The following is a 13,812-nucleotide window of genomic DNA, read 5'->3' as shown; positions in this document are numbered from 1 at the left end:
TCCTCCTTGGTTGGAATGAAAACTTGCAGCCACACGGCCCTTTATGGAACCGGTTTGAGATGCCTGATGTAGAGGCTTTCTTTGACTTGATAATGTCTCTGATTTTAGCATAATAATGGCAAGAACAATTAGTTTTAATCAAGTATCTTTAAATTATGGCTAATACAGAACAAGAGAATCAAAGTCACTCTCCCGAATGCTTCACATAAAAAAATAAGCTTTTCAAAGGGTGATTATACATGCACAGTACTGTCATTAACAGAAAGTGAAATGGGAGCATGATTTTATTTTTTTACCACTGATCAGCTGTGATTGTCTCAACCATGTATGAACTCCTGAGGACTGTGAGAAGTCTTTGATTTAAAAAAAAAATCAATTTAGATAACTCCATGATCATAATTCATAATGAGTCTTTTGAATGAATAAACCCAGAGTTACTGAATTGTGACTGGATCTAAAAGTATATGTCTCATACAGTGCTTATACAGGCTACAAAATACACCACTGGCCATGTTATATTACATATATTCATTTAAAGATATATTTCAGAATAAAATGAGTATTCTACTGAAATGTCATTGAAACATACTGTAATATTTATAATACTATTTGATGGAATCGCAAACACACATTTGTAGTCCTTTTACAGCATCCTATGTGATTCAATCTTCAAATAAAGTTTTTCTGTGATAATATGACCTTCAGATACATTTCTCAACCTTCAAATAATCATAGAAGGACATTTAATAACTGACTATTTCACATTTCAAAGTGAAGAAATCTAAATCTTTCTTCAGAAAATATAGTCTTTGCTGTTTTCCGTTTTTATTTATTTTACGTGTCACACGGGTAAATCGCAACCGTAATATCATCTTTTGGCCAATAGATGGCGATAGATTTTTGAGAAGGAGGGTTATTTTCAGGCCGGATCTGTCAGGAAGTGTCCTCGACCAATCACATAGACGCATTCGTAAACGTTACTATAGAAATGCAGTGGCGACAACGGCAGCTCCTTGAATGAACCAATCGCAGGAGCGCTTTCAGACATTTAAACCGTGTGGCGTCATTTTACGAAATTCAAAAAGGGAGAGACACTCACGAGAAAGGCCAGTGTTGCTGCACTGTGTTCCACGTTATTTGAAGAGGTGAGACTATTTTCTTTGATTTGTTTACAGTTTGTCAATTTTTAATAAATTTCTTAAGCAGTTAATGCTATTTAAGGTAATGCTAGCTTGTGCTCTTTTACTTACGGTTAACACTAATGCTAACTTGTGTTCGTTTACGTTAGGTTCGGTTAACTTCGTTATACCTAACTATAGTAATAACGTAGCTGGGATAATCGAAACTTGTTTTGGCTTACTCCAAACGAATCCTTGTTTTCATTTTCGTTCAGTTTTTTGGCTCACACCAAACGCTTAAATAACGTTAACATAGTGACCCTAGAGTTAGCATGGGCCGCCTTGCTAACGGACCTAAACGTCGTTCAAACGGTAATGATTGCCAGTTTTGTAACTTTTGCACATCAGCTGGGCGTTTATTTTCTTCCTCTTTGTCCTGATCTAAAGGTCGTGTGAAAACCTGGACAAAATGGCGCAGTTTGGATTTGAGAACGACATCCACAGTATCTTAAAGTTGGATATGCCCATCATCAATGCACCTATGGCGAGGTGGCAGAGAAAGGCCAGCTCGACGAACACATCCGGGTTGTCGCCTGGCAAATCTGCCAATGTGTCGCTGAGTTCATCAAAAACGCCCAACAAAACACCAGGTAGCGTGTGCCCAATGTATTGAAGAAACTGTAGCCTTAACATAGCTCTGTAGTTACTTCTGCAAATGTGGTATGTTTTTATATATATTTTTGTGTGTTTTTAGGGAAAAATAAAAAACTAACACCCTCAAAGATGGGGGGCGACCGCTTCATTCCCATCAGAAACACCAAACAAATGGATGTGGCAAGTTTCCTGCTCACAAAAGAGAATGAGGCTGTGGACACAAACAAGACAGCAGGAACAGCAGTAAGATATTTTGAAACATACTCCTTTTTATGATTCTTTTTGTAATTTATGGATTTTATTGATTGACCCGAACATATCGATGTCTTTCAAGGAAAACCAGAAAGCCTGGTCTATGTCACTAAATGGATACAACATTGAAGATGCAAAGATCCTGCACCTTGGCGGAAAGCCACTGAATGCTCCAGAAGGTAAGGATACTTGTGTGCCAACGTGGTGCAAGTGGCAAGAATATCACGTGTATACAGAAAGTGAGGATTTTCAAAAGAATGTCTATTTTGTCTAATTTACAGGATATCAAAACAACTTGAAAGTCCTCTACAGTCAGGCTACAACTCCTGCCTCTATCAAAAAGACAAGATACATATCTTCAGCTCCTGACAGAATCTTGGATGCTCCTGAGCTTCGAAATGATTTTTGTAAGTTTTGCACTTAAGTTTTTTTTTTTCAATGACACATTCATTACTTACCACATCTTGGATTCACTGAAATCAAAGAATCTCTCCTTTTAAATGCTGTGAATATTGATCAATATGATCCCTACATTAGTTTTAACACGAAATATAAAGATTTTATACATGCAGTGATATTTATACAAAAGAACACTCCTCTGCATCTAGCAAATATACCTTTGGTCACTTTTTTTTCCAGATTTGAATCTGCTTGACTGGAGCAGTCGAAATGTTATCGCTGTGGCGCTTCATAACAGCGTTTACCTGTGGGATGCCAGCCAAGGAGACATCACTCTTCTCATGAAGTTAGAGCGTGAGGAAGACTACATCTGCTCGCTGTCCTGGACCAAAGAGGGAAGCTACCTAGCTATCGGCACCAGTGACTGCAAAGTTCAGGTCAGTGTGCTGGTGAACACACCACCACGATTCATAAAAACACATAGCACTCAAAAAACTTTTTATATGTATAAAGAAAAATATTTTTTGTTTCCTTAGTTGTGGGATGTTGAAATGCAGAAGCGTTTGCGCAGCATGGCCAGCCATACAGCTCGAGTTGGTAGCCTGAGCTGGAATGACCATGTTCTTTCCAGGTACAGTTGCTTCGTTATCTCTGATACAAAACACAAAAACTTAAACTTAAGTTTTACTACACTTAATTCCAACAGAGTGTGTGTGGTAGATTCACATAATATTTCTCTCCCTCATAGTGGTTCACGATCAGGACATATCCACCATCATGATGTGAGGGTGGCAGACCATCACATCGCCACGCTCAGTGGTCATTCACAGGAGGTGTGTGGGCTGCAGTGGTCCCCCGATGGGCGATACCTGGCCAGTGGAGGCAACGACAACTTGGTGTGTGTATGGCCCCGTGTGCAGGAGGGCAGCGCCAGCAACAGTAGCCAGGTGGTCCGCTGCTGGAGTGAACATCAAGGAGCTGTCAAGGTGAATTGCGCCATACTTGAGCTAACAAGCAGAATTTTAACATTTTGCCAAAAGACGACATTTTTCCTGATTATTACATTGAACATTTTTAAAACTGCTGGGATAAAGTGTAAATGCTTATCATTAATCTTCTGCCATAGAATATGTATAGTGTGAAACTCACTTTTGGATGTGTTTTCATGCTAGGCTTTGGCCTGGTGTCCATGGCAGACAAATATCCTTGCATCTGGAGGTGGCACCAGTGACCGTCACATTCGCATCTGGAATGTAAACAGCGGCTCTTGCATCAGTTCTCTTGACACTCAGTCCCAGGTAAATACACACTTTTAGACCCTTATTCTCCATCAAAAATGTAGTTTGAAGCTAGAGTAGATAAATGGTTTTAGAAGTGTTTCTCTGTCATAAGTGTTAATTCTCCTTATGTCCCAACAGCAATTAATAAATCAAATGCACTGACAGAAATAGAAATCCGGTATCTCTGGCTGTTTCAGGCCCATGATAAGCCCAAATGAAATGATTGGATGGCCGACCTGCTTGTCTACCCACGTACCTGCGTACCTGCTCGCACTCTGCCTGTGTACTCATTGCATGTGACCGCAGTCTCCCATAAGGCTAGGCAGCTGTATTGTTAAATATCCACACACGAATAGCAGAGACAGTGCAGCCAAAATTTCCCAATGCCAACATGCTTGCTTGACAGCTGTGAGTGCTAACAATAGCCATGTCTGTTGTTTACGTTCATTATAATTTTAGTTGTGTTTTTTTTTTTTTTTTTAACATGTAAATGAGACATGAGGTAATTGGATATGTTAGCATTAACTAAGATGAACTGCGCTCCAGTATATACACCCTGGGCCAACAGACTGTCGTTCAACAACTAACTCTTTAGTACAAACACACCCACAGCTGTGAGCAGCAACTGGCAGGTAGCTTATTCATGACTGCTATGTAACTTTTGATTGTATGACTGGCATTTAATAGAGCTGTTTATGGAGTGGCTTTGGAGGGAGAGGGATGGGATTCTTCAAAATCTAGCTTACTCTCCCCGGTTTCCCCGACTTTCCCAACTCCGGCTCTAATTTATTTCATTTTGAGATGACAGAGTGGGTCTATTCTCAAATCACGTGTAACTTTGCTTTTCAGATCTCGTCACTGGTGTTTGCACCTAACTACAAGGAGCTGGTCTCTGGCCATGGATATGCCCACAACAATGTCACTATCTGGATGTACCCCTCTCTCACCAAGGTCTCAGAGCTCAACGGTAAGTAAACTTCTTGATGAGACTGGCTCTCTACTTGTTCGCACAATTTGCTTCAAAGGAAACATCCAGTGAACTGGAAACTGCTGTGTTTCATGCTTTCTGCTGGTCTAAACATATCAGTGCTTTTCATTTTAGGCCACGAGGACAGAGTTCTCAGTCTCATTCTGAGCCCAGACTGCTCTACCATTGCGACTGTTGCTGGAGATGAGACTATTCGTCTGTGGAACAGCTTTGAACTGGATCCTGTTAAGAAGAAGGCCAAAGAAAGGATGGCTAAACCAACCAGCAGTGTCATTCATCAGTCAATCAGATAATTTGTCTTGAGTTTATTTTTTTTTTTAGGTTGTTTTTAATCAATGCTGAAATGCATTATTTGTATTTGAAATGACCTGTGTTCTATTGAATTTACAATAAAGATTTACACTCAGTGGTTTAGCCTTATCTGGCAAATGTACTTCTCCAATTGGTGTAATGGGTTGTTGAAATGTTTATACAGGTCCAATGTGGTAAATTACAAGTGTTGAGTGTTCGCTTTTAAGCATTTTTTTTTAAAAGTGTATTTATGACCATACTTGGCTTTTATTCTATAATCAGGCTACATTGTATACATTATACAGTGAATAAATGGTTTATTTACTATATGTGGTTCTGTCTGTTAATTAGCATGTATCAGTTCTACCATGTTGCTAACCATATGGCTAGTACATGTCCTTTGATAAGTTAAACTCATAAGTTAACACCTGCCAACGGAAGAATGGAAAAAAATCTTGTTCATCCTGTTAATGTGTTATTCCTACCTGAAACTAATGGGGCTGTTCTGTGAACCTGTTATCTAGATCAGTATCACATGATCTCAGTGCTGTGTCATGAGAAGCTTCATCTTAAACTGCACCTGTAATTTAATGTGGACCGGTTTGCTGTGCCCTGTAGAGGTCACTGTGTCTTTAGATCTGTCAGTGACCATGTTTTCTTTGCTGTGCTACCCCTTGTCATTGATACATTTTACGGCAGACTATACCGGTTGAGACAGATCATTATTTTAAAAATGTCAATTTTTAGGTGAAAACATCTGGAGTTTTTATTTCTGTTTAAGTCAGAAACAGGTTAATCTATTGAACATTGTGCATTACATACAAACAGCTCCTGGATACACCTAAACATCTATTCTCATTTTTCTGGCAAATATCAAATCCAATTTTTCCAAAGGCTAGCAGTGCTTCAAAACTAGATCATCCTTCCTCTGTCATCAGTGCACATGTGTAATCAACAGCAACAGTAAAAACACTGGTAGGTTTATCAATCAACATATACATCCTGCAGTGATATTCAGAAACAGCCATCTACAGCAAACTTTATATTCAATTCTTTGAAAGCACTTTCTTGCTATTAACATCATGCACAGTGTGCTGAGAGAATAGGTCATACAGTGTTTCAAAACTGGATATGGATGAACATGCATAGCAGTGTATATGTCACTACCAAAATTGCAAAAATGCAAAATGCATCAATACTGTAATATACAGTATAACATTTCCACAATTGTTAAAATTGAAAAATTGAGGTGTGGTATGTTTGTTTTTTGTTTTTTTTTTTACAAAGTGCACACCTTAACTGCTTTCCAAATGACACAGACCTTTATCTAAAATGTGTTTTATTTCAAAAGATAAATAAAAACAGAAACAAAATCTAAATATTTTACATTTACAATGAAATTCTGTAGCCGTTATCTCTATGTGCCAGTGAAAACTGTGCAATACTCCCAAGCAACAAAGTCATGCCAGCTAAATGGTAGGCGGTGCAGACCAAGCTTGTGTGGGTCAAGCCTGAGTTGACAAATACTATCAGTGAGCAAATGAGCACCAAATATATTCATAGTGTTCATCACAGTTAATAGTTTCGCAACAACTAACAAACACAGTGTGAAGAGTAGAGCTCACTGGCAAAATGTAACATGCCATTCATATCCCAACGAGTGTGCATGAGAAAATCTAAGCTTAAATAGAAGTTATGAAATTTAGAAGCAGCATATTGAAATCCGTGCCGTTACAACATGCTTCTAGGTGTGAATGATGAATGACATATTCTAAGTAGCTCTAAAGAGCATCCTCCTCCTTTCCAGAGTCACCAAGTTAGATTTCTTTTACTTTGCCTAGGAGGACTTTGCCGTTGGTGTGGTGGTGCGCATTCCCATTCTCCATGTGTTTCCCATTTGCTAGCACGGTGATGGGTGCACTGGTTGAGCCGTTCTGTTTTGAGTTGCTCTCTGTGGTAGGTAGCCGCTTGCCCTTTATGTAGGCCTGTATCCAAAAGTTGGAGAAGAGAAAGAAGAAGAAGACGCCATACATCCAAATGAGGTGAATCCAAAGGGGAACCTGGTAGTCGCACTTTTCCATGAAGTAGTACTGGCTGATGTGGATGGACACCAGGACAAACTGTATCTGTAAAACGACAGATCGTTATTAAAAAATTAAACCCAGCTCCATGGTAAAAATCCAACATACATTTAATTTTTTTTTAAAAAAAGGACATACAAGCTGGATGGCCGTCATGTACTTCTTCCACCACAGGTATTTCTGGAAGCGAGGTCCTGCAGCAGAGAGTCCGTAGTAGAAGTACATGATCACGTGGATGGTTGCATTGACCATGGCGTGGAAGGAGCCCATTCCTGCAGCTAGAGAGAGGAAAAACACACAGGAAATGATGTGTGTCGTTAGATATTTTTATACAACTGTACACTGATCCCTCCAATTCATTGTTTTGGCCTTATGCTTTCATTTCTTCAGAGGCAAAGTAGTACAATGACTGTCAAGATTCACCCGTGATGTCTAGAACCCCTTGTTGATGCATAATTTGTGTGTTACATTTAAAGTGTTTTATCATTCTGAGTGAATCTCACCAGGGGTCAAGGTGATGCCCCACCACCACGACCAGGGCATGACGGAATGATGGAAGACGTGGAGAAATGTGATCTGGCTTTGTTTCTTCCTCAGCACAAAGAATACCTCAAAATAAAGCAGAGTGAGCTGAAGTTAAAATGCATGAAAGACAGCTGAAAAAAGTTGCAGTGTTTTTAGAGCTGAAAAGGTCCTTACTGTGTCAAGGAGTTCAATGTATTTAGAAAAATAAAACAACCAAGCCGCTCGAATCATCTGAGGGATGAGAAGAAAAGTGCTGTAAAGTCAAATATCTTAACTGCGGACAGTCATCTTTATTACTCAAGCCATCAGAGGAGGCCCGAACCTAAAGTTTTGTTTTTTAGGACACGACAGGTGAAGTGATTCAGGGAGTGACAGCTCCTCTGCTCTGAGGCAAATGACAAACAATCCGCTGGCTTACCCGAAGAGTCAGTGGGCTGTCTGAGGTGTCGACAAGATCACATCTCCACGTGTAGGTTGTGGCCCATCCAGACGCCATGAACTACGTGTCAAAAACACACAAGCAGCTGTTAACTTTTCACACGCACTCTGCTTTATGGAGAAACAGGGGTCAGCAAATAACTAGATGCTACCTCATACACTATGTAGGCGTTCAGTAAAACCATGCTGAGGTTGTAGACAATCATGGCCGTGTTGAGACGGAAGGGCTTGCGGTTCGCCATCAGGCGAGGTCCAACGTACAGTGAGAAGAAGACATAGGCCAACAGGATGGAGGTCATCTGTACGGGGCCCTGCATGAGCGGGTAGTCTCTGACTCGGGCATCTGGTGGAGAACAAAAACACACACTCCTCACTGTCTCAGCATGTTGGTAATGGACCCACACACACAGATATCCGGGATTGCTGAAGGTACATGCACTTCACACCAGCTATTAAGCAGATTCATGCTGTAAGTTAAGTAAAACAATAGCAAATTTATTATTTATTTAGAATTTATTTATTCATGTTTTACCAAAGCAGAGGTGTGAATCTACAACAGGGGAAAATACACTTACCAGTTCTGGACAGGAGATAACTGTGGAATTTTAAAAGGTTTGATACAGCTTCTCGCAGCATGGTGACTGCTTGCTTCCCGTCCTGTTAAACCCCTGAAAAAAAAATAGCAAAAAGAAAAGAGTCCAGGAGATGAAGCCGAGCTGAAAGTGAGGCTGGTCGGGCAGGTGAGCCACAAAGCGACCTGTCCACCTGCTTCCCCGCTGACTGAACAAACAGGAGACAGCTGCACGGGCTCATCAAACACCCCTGAACGCCCGTATGTACAACCTTCGAAAGAGTACACAGAGAAATCTGCCCTCGGAGCCCCCTTCACTGCCTATTCTGCATGTGAGCTAAAAAATATTCCAAAACTTCATTCAAAAAAGGAAAAAAGCTTTGATTTTTTTAGTGAGCCACAAGAAAACAATGCCTCAGAATAAATCTCTGAATGTTTTATGAAGCGTTGTGAAACACCTGAGTTCTGCTGTCAGTCTAAATACAATGAAATATTCTCTTGCTGACTAACAGAGCAAGTCAAACAGGTGAGGCAAAGAACTTGGCCCTTGCAGCCAGCCTAGCCAACCAACTGAGTGGCCCAGATATGAGTTCATCAGGGATTTCCAGGGATTGAAACTACAGAACAGACAAAAGGATGTGCCTCTTTTTAATCCAGATAAATTTTAGTGTACCCTGACATGACAAAAGGCACCAGTCAGTAAACAGCATATCAGGAGCAGCACAAATGCTACATAATCTGTGAAAACTGCTGCTGTAAGTGACTCACCCGCTGAGCACAAGTCCTCAGCACTCGCTCCTGTTTGTGAGGAAGGCAGCTGCACAGCCCAGGCAGGCAGCACTCAGTCCAGAGGATCCAGCAACACCAGTGAGAGCGATCAGGTGAAAGCCAGATTCATGCAAAGCTGTTCCTCGGGTGGTAGCCTCTCCAGCTGTCCTCAAGTGTCTATGACTTTTACTGGAATTCCAACAAGACCTAAAAGTTTGACAGGTAACAAATGAGAGGGAGGAGGAAAAAAATGAGAGGACAGCTGTGTGGTAAGTACGGGACCGGGATCATTCAACTCAATTTAAACCCCAAGGCACTACTACAGACCTTGCTAGTTTCAGGACCACACCCTGTTTCAATGCTTGGCTCCACCTTCCTATCCTCACTCAGCCTGTTTGTGATTGGACTGTCTCATCAATGGTGGTGAGGCGATAGGGTCGGGCAGTTCCAGGCCATTGTGAAAGAAACCAAGACCCAGGGGTGACTGCTGGGCTATGAAAACCAATTATGAAGCATGATGATGAAAAAAACTTTATTTATGTGAGAGACTCAACCAACATGAGTAAAAATAAAAGTAAAGATGCTCCTTGTGCCTGATAGCAAAGATGTGATCACTGTTTTCAGAAATGTTTCTAAAGCATGAATTAGGCTAAAGGTGAAATCAGATATCACACATTCACAAACCTAGCGTCACATTTTGCCATGCCCATCCCCTCCTATGTTGTGGCACAGAGGCTGGGTTCCAGTCCAACCCTAGCAGCTATGACGAGCCCTCCTGTGCCTCTGGTTTTACCTGTTTCCCCAGCACTGGCGACCATGGGCGTGAGGCCTGGATGAGCCTCGAAATGTACGCCTCCAAACGTACATTGCGCTGAAAGGTTGGCTGGAATGAGAGGAATCTGTGCACGAGAGATAGAGGAAGAGAAGGAAGGAGGCAGAAATAATCACCGGCTGTTTATATATTGTGTGACAGTTTAGCACACGGCGGCTTTTCGAAGTGCAGGCATGTAAATAATTGATTATATTCATTCATTCAAGGCTGCGATTTATGCACAAAATTCTAAAACATGATGCATTTTTATTGAAAGAGCTAAAGGAAGGAAGATAAATGCAGGGAAGCATATTAAGTTTCATATTTAGAGTTAATTAAAATCCCTGCATTAGACAGTTTGTCACAAAGTAAATTCTGTGGAAAAAGAATACAGCGGTTGCATTTGGTGCTTGTATGTCACTTTCGTGCACGTCCTTGGCCTTGCATGTTTCAAAGGAGGCCTAAAACTTGACCAGGGGCTTCTAAACCAGTAGCCAGTTGAAGGCGTGGCGCTCAGTCCCCAGAGGTCACCAAACTCTCCTAAATGGAGGAGAAATGCAGCTCATTAACATATTCAACAGTTAAGTTTCACTCATTGATCTCTAAAGAGGGGGGATGCAGCTGTTTACACGAGTGCCACCAGATGCAGCCAAGACAGTAACAGTCAGCTCATCCATAAGTGGATGCAAAGTGGTGAAGCCTCGATGTATTCAATTTGAATCAAATATTGCCACTGTTTATCTACCAGAAATGCGCAGAAAACAACATAAGCTGGATGAAGTTTTGCCCGCTGGCATGTTTTTAACCCAGACTGAATGTGAGAGTCGGTGTCATTGTCACCACACAGTCAGCTGTTTTTCATAGCTGCCATAATATTACACACTACAACACATTCCCTGTTCTTCTCGGTCTTGTGACAGTTTAGCATTGACTTCAGTCTAGGTTTTCCCCAGCAGCATAATTTCTCACATAACTAGCAAACTTCTAAACAACACGATGTTGTCCGTGGACCACAGGATACCAGGATAATCAGAGGATAGACAGCAGCCTCGAGGCACACCGGTCGTCCTCAATTATCCAATCGTGAAGAATTACACTGGATAGGTATATCGGGGTGTGAGAGGCAGAGCTCGGCTGATGAAAATGGATAGATGGACTTGAATGTGGAACAGCATTTCTCAGGGTGGGAGTTTATGAGTGTACACACAGCCAAAAACAAGAGTCATCACAGCTCACCAGTTCACTTTTTGGAATCTGGTGCTCCATCACTCTTTGCTGTAATGAGACAAAACCAGATTCCATGTGTGGTTAGCGGTGGTTTTCATCACGGAAGCACCGTGTTTTATAATTTAGTATTATGTATAGTTTGCCACCTAGCTATGTTTCATTCATTTCTTGACAACCTAAACATGTTAAAGATTGACTATGATTCCCTGAATAATGCCTGTCATACTCTGTCTCTGAAATTAACGGCCCAGAAACAGGGTCAGCTGTGTTCAGGCATGGAAGTTCAGGTTTCTCATTTCAACAAACAAATACTAACTCTAAAGAGGGGCGAGGCTTTCTTTGACAGCCACACTTTCCTTTAGAAACTCACCCGCTGACATGCTAATTACTGAAACACCAACATCCCAAGATGAAAAAGAAACGAGTTTTGTTTATTTACACACATTACATTTATATAAAATTAGTTCATTCTGGACTCAAAGAAGCCCGTAGTTATAGTAGCTTGTGTTTTTTATTAATTGATGGACCATCAAAAAAAAACAACAAAACAAAAAAAACCCATGCATTGCAGATTTAATTTCAATGCTTTTATTCACAGGGTCCAAGGATCATGTCTGTGTTTCACTATTTACAATATAAGCCACAATGATTCACCTGACTTTGCACAACAGCAACAACAACAAAAAAAAACATAGCCATTTTAGCTTACTTAAGGTTAATTTGGTTCCCTGTTTTTGATGATCTGTGTGATTTCTATCATTGTAATGTTGACAACAAGGATCAGACTATGGTTAAAAAATAAAGCTATTAATCATCAACACTATGTCCAAATGATATTGTGTTGTATTCATGTTTTGCTGTGGGGCTGAATCTGTAGTAGACAAACTCTGATCTTAGCAGAAAGTGAGTAACAGCGACACTCAGAGGCCAAACACTTAATTACACAAAAAACTTAACAGATGGCCCATTTATAGGTGTAATAGTAGGGTAATGTAATTATTATTGAAAGTAAAATAGTTTCTTCCGATAAACATGGTCAGTTTTCAACTGCTTGTTCTATTTGAATAAAGGTTTGAAAGGCTGCTGCTGTAATAGAAAATACACACAAACGTGAGAATTAGGCTTTGCTCATCACATTAATATGGCAAGTAACAAACACACTTGTGAGCTAGAGGGAGAGCAACTACCTGGAAGGAGTCATTCAACAGGAACACTGTTTATAACCTGTGTCGTACATATTGACAGCTCTTTGTGAGTGTGGCCACATATGCAGCCATTCAGTACAACTTTATTAGGAATATCCAGCATATGAATACAATGTGACAGAAACAAATAAAGCTCTTAAGAAAACTCTTAAAACTTAAAATTTAGGGGTCTCGTGACATGTATGCAAAGTCCAGCACAGAATTTGTCTGAGAAACACGCACATGACTCTGGATGGTCAGGAGTCAACAACCACAAATAAATTCTGCATTTGTTGCTAATACTGTCCCAGTTGATAAACTGTTTAAAACTATAAGAATGCATGCATAGAGCTCTCAGCATGTGAGGGCAGTGACCTTAATCCTTTATGATTATCCAGTGTCCATGTGTGAACCTCTGGGTCAGCTGTTGTACTGTTTTTCTTCATTTTTCTTCATTTTTTTAATGCATTTTTAGAAGCAGAAAGCCAGATTTTGGGAATAAGCGACATAATAATGACCATGATTTTGCTGCTGAGCGTCACCAACAACAAGCTGCTGTGCTGCCACCTCGCCACATATTTCAACCTCCTCATTGGTTCAGAGGCCTAGCAGCTCAAACCCAGACTGCACTCTGCTTACTGCCACCACCAGGTTCAAGGTTACACATAAATTCTCCTCTTCTCTTCTAAAATAGTATTGCTGGTACGTCTCTTCCAGTATTTACAAGGGTTATCAGGGTAATGAAAATCCAAGGTTTTTCTTCTGTAAAATATATCTCCTTTTTACATTTAACACAATTATACTTTTGACATGAAAATGCACAAATGAGAACATGATGGATTCGAATGTATGACGTTCTGTATGTGTTATGCAGAGCCTTTTGTCTGAAAACAGCTGCACATATGAAAATAATAACATGACTTGAACTATTCATGTGCAGTGTGTTATTTCTAATCCCACTCTGCCCTGCCAAGAGCCTGCAGCTTTATTACAGACTACATACAGTAGGCCAATGTATACAGATACCAATAGGCCAATTTTAAGTTCTCTTACTTACATACCTCCTACAACACTATTGTTGAGTCTGAACTGATTAATGTAAACAGTGCCATTTTTAAAATAAGATCTGTGGATAGTCCACTGGATGTAACGTTATTGTATTTTCATATCATAAAAAATGTAACAACGCAATGACAAAACAGTTAAATTACTTCACACAAAGAGC

At 40.4% G+C, this 13,812-nt stretch overlaps 2 protein-coding genes across 3 annotated transcripts; one reads left to right on the top strand and one right to left on the bottom strand.

Annotated features, from left to right (window-relative positions):
- The first annotated feature begins 1,094 nt into the window (after window positions 1-1,094).
- cdc20 (cell division cycle 20 homolog) lies at window positions 1,095-5,309 on the top strand. Of its 2 annotated transcripts, XM_041949649.1 has the most exons (11): window positions 1,095-1,145; window positions 1,566-1,768; window positions 1,873-2,015; window positions 2,107-2,203; window positions 2,306-2,431; window positions 2,664-2,860; window positions 2,960-3,054; window positions 3,172-3,409; window positions 3,596-3,721; window positions 4,553-4,670; window positions 4,806-5,309. In XM_041949649.1, exons 2-11 carry the CDS (start codon window positions 1,588-1,590, stop codon window positions 4,982-4,984), a joined length of 1,500 nt encoding a protein of 499 aa, XP_041805583.1. In that variant the 5' UTR covers window positions 1,095-1,145; window positions 1,566-1,587; the 3' UTR covers window positions 4,985-5,309. The 2 variants fall into 2 exon arrangements, with proteins under 2 accessions (XP_041805583.1, XP_041805582.1); XM_041949648.1 differs by having other exon boundaries at window positions 2,960-3,409.
- Window positions 5,310-5,735: 426 nt separating this feature from the next.
- On the bottom strand, window positions 5,736-9,659 carry LOC121614672 (elongation of very long chain fatty acids protein 1-like). Its single transcript, XM_041948662.1, has 8 exons — window positions 9,366-9,659; window positions 8,602-8,694; window positions 8,179-8,369; window positions 8,007-8,087; window positions 7,763-7,819; window positions 7,567-7,672; window positions 7,202-7,341; window positions 5,736-7,108 (listed from the first exon to the last, which is right to left on the bottom strand). Exons 2-8 carry the CDS (start codon window positions 8,660-8,662, stop codon window positions 6,800-6,802), a joined length of 945 nt encoding a protein of 314 aa, XP_041804596.1. The 5' UTR covers window positions 8,663-8,694; window positions 9,366-9,659; the 3' UTR covers window positions 5,736-6,799.
- Window positions 9,660-13,812: the final 4,153 nt, after the last annotated feature.

This window comes from Chelmon rostratus, chromosome 12 (assembly GCF_017976325.1).
Source record: "Chelmon rostratus isolate fCheRos1 chromosome 12, fCheRos1.pri, whole genome shotgun sequence".
NCBI classification, from domain to species: domain Eukaryota; kingdom Metazoa; phylum Chordata; class Actinopteri; order Chaetodontiformes; family Chaetodontidae; genus Chelmon; species Chelmon rostratus.
This window is presented reverse-complemented; position numbering and strand designations above follow the sequence as displayed.